General features: G+C 36.1%; 1 protein-coding gene across 1 annotated transcript in view; it reads right to left on the bottom strand.

Moving 5' to 3' along the window:
* Window positions 1-854, bottom strand: part of LOC125505374 — a 4,947-nt gene extending 4,093 nt beyond the window's left edge. Inside the window, exons 1-2 of the mRNA XM_048669079.1 lie at window positions 631-854; window positions 303-571 (exon numbers count right to left, since the gene is read on the bottom strand). Of these exons, the coding sequence (XP_048525036.1) occupies window positions 303-571; window positions 631-744 (383 nt within the window). The 5' untranslated portion in view covers window positions 745-854. The remainder of the gene's footprint in view (window positions 1-302; window positions 572-630) is intronic.
* Window positions 855-1,488: the final 634 nt, after the last annotated feature.

The raw sequence follows: 1,488 nt of genomic DNA on the forward strand, positions 1-1,488 counted from the left end.
TAGACACTCTAGCGATGTTAGCATTAAGGATCCGTAGATTAAGTAGCAGTAAGAAGTTTATGTATACTTAGCTGAAATAAAATATGTTCAAATGGTCACGTGTTGTGAGAAATTGTAAATATATTTAGAGACTTAATTTTAAAAGCACGTATTCGTTGAATTCATTTGTATCATAAACCAACTAAAATATTTATAAGAAACATTATTTACTTTATATATTTAGAAGCAAACGAGTTAGTTTATAATTGAAACGCAAGCGCTTCATACAACGATTATTCTCAAAAATAGTTCACCGAACTCACCACACATCAATGAGATCTTTAAACGGTGACAACTTCTGATAATTGGCATGCATTTGCTTAACTGGAAACATTGGAATTTCTTTTAGCTCACAAATTGTTTTTTCGTCAAACTGATCTTTAATTATAGAGTAAGCCGTAGAAAGCTCAACATGGAATGCATACTGCCCTTTCTTGACCCAGGCTAAACCCTTTTCAGGTTTCAAAAACCCTGATCCATTTTTTAATTGAAGTCTATTTAGTACTTCTCGAATTATGGAGCTATTTTCGTACTAAAATAATGTAAAGAAAAATAACGTAAAAACACAAAATACGTTAATAAAATACATACCTTCAAGAAATCCCTGTTATACAAAATGTCTTCACATCCAATTTCAAATCTAGCTTCCAATAGTTCGTTCACTGTGCTAATAACGGTCATAGGTACATTAAGCAAAAAGGACATCAAATTGGCAGAGTAAAATTGGTAGATTAAAAAGCCTAGTCCAAGAGTGACCAGAGCAGCACCCCGACCTCCCAATGAATGTGGAAACGAAATTATTCCTGCAAAATGAGATATCAATAGATCATCCAAAATTTTGCAAGGGCGTCTCCTGCTTGTTAAAATGGTCATAAAATTAAGTTGGATTCAGATACATTTTCACAGATCCGAGTCCCATTGTTAACGGCATTACTTTAGTCATATATCACAAATTGATGAGTACTTACTCGTTTGAATATTATAACCATAAACATATTAGGCTTTCATCCGTTTTCAGAGTTGCTACAATGCTTGTTTCGAATGATTCATTAATTATTTTTACTATTATGCAGCTTTTAATATGGTAGAAAAAACGTAGGTGTGTAGTCACTGATCAAAAGCCAATGCAACTGTCTTGCTGCCTGCCCTGGCAGCCTCATCAAGTCAAACCGTCGTGCCGGCAAACCAAATAGACCAAATACCTCCCTGGTTAAAAACCAAAATCAGGGAGAAAAACCGGATACGACGCAGAGCCATGCGTACGCAAGCCCGTATCTAAAAAGGCAAATTAACCGCTTTCAGACTGCGATCCAGGAAGACATGAAAGAACTCAGGTCGCAGATCTGGGATGCTTCCATGGACGAAATTGAGGCTGAAGATAACAACCAATCAATCTGGAAACTGGCCAGGAACCTCACCAAGGAGACCAATGCCACCAATCTAAGAAAA

Source organism: Dendroctonus ponderosae, unplaced genomic scaffold (assembly GCF_020466585.1).
Source record: "Dendroctonus ponderosae isolate FM_Combo_2020 unplaced genomic scaffold, Dpon_F_20191213v2 Dpon_F_20191213_8, whole genome shotgun sequence".
Taxonomy (NCBI): Eukaryota; Metazoa; Arthropoda; class Insecta; order Coleoptera; family Curculionidae; genus Dendroctonus; species Dendroctonus ponderosae.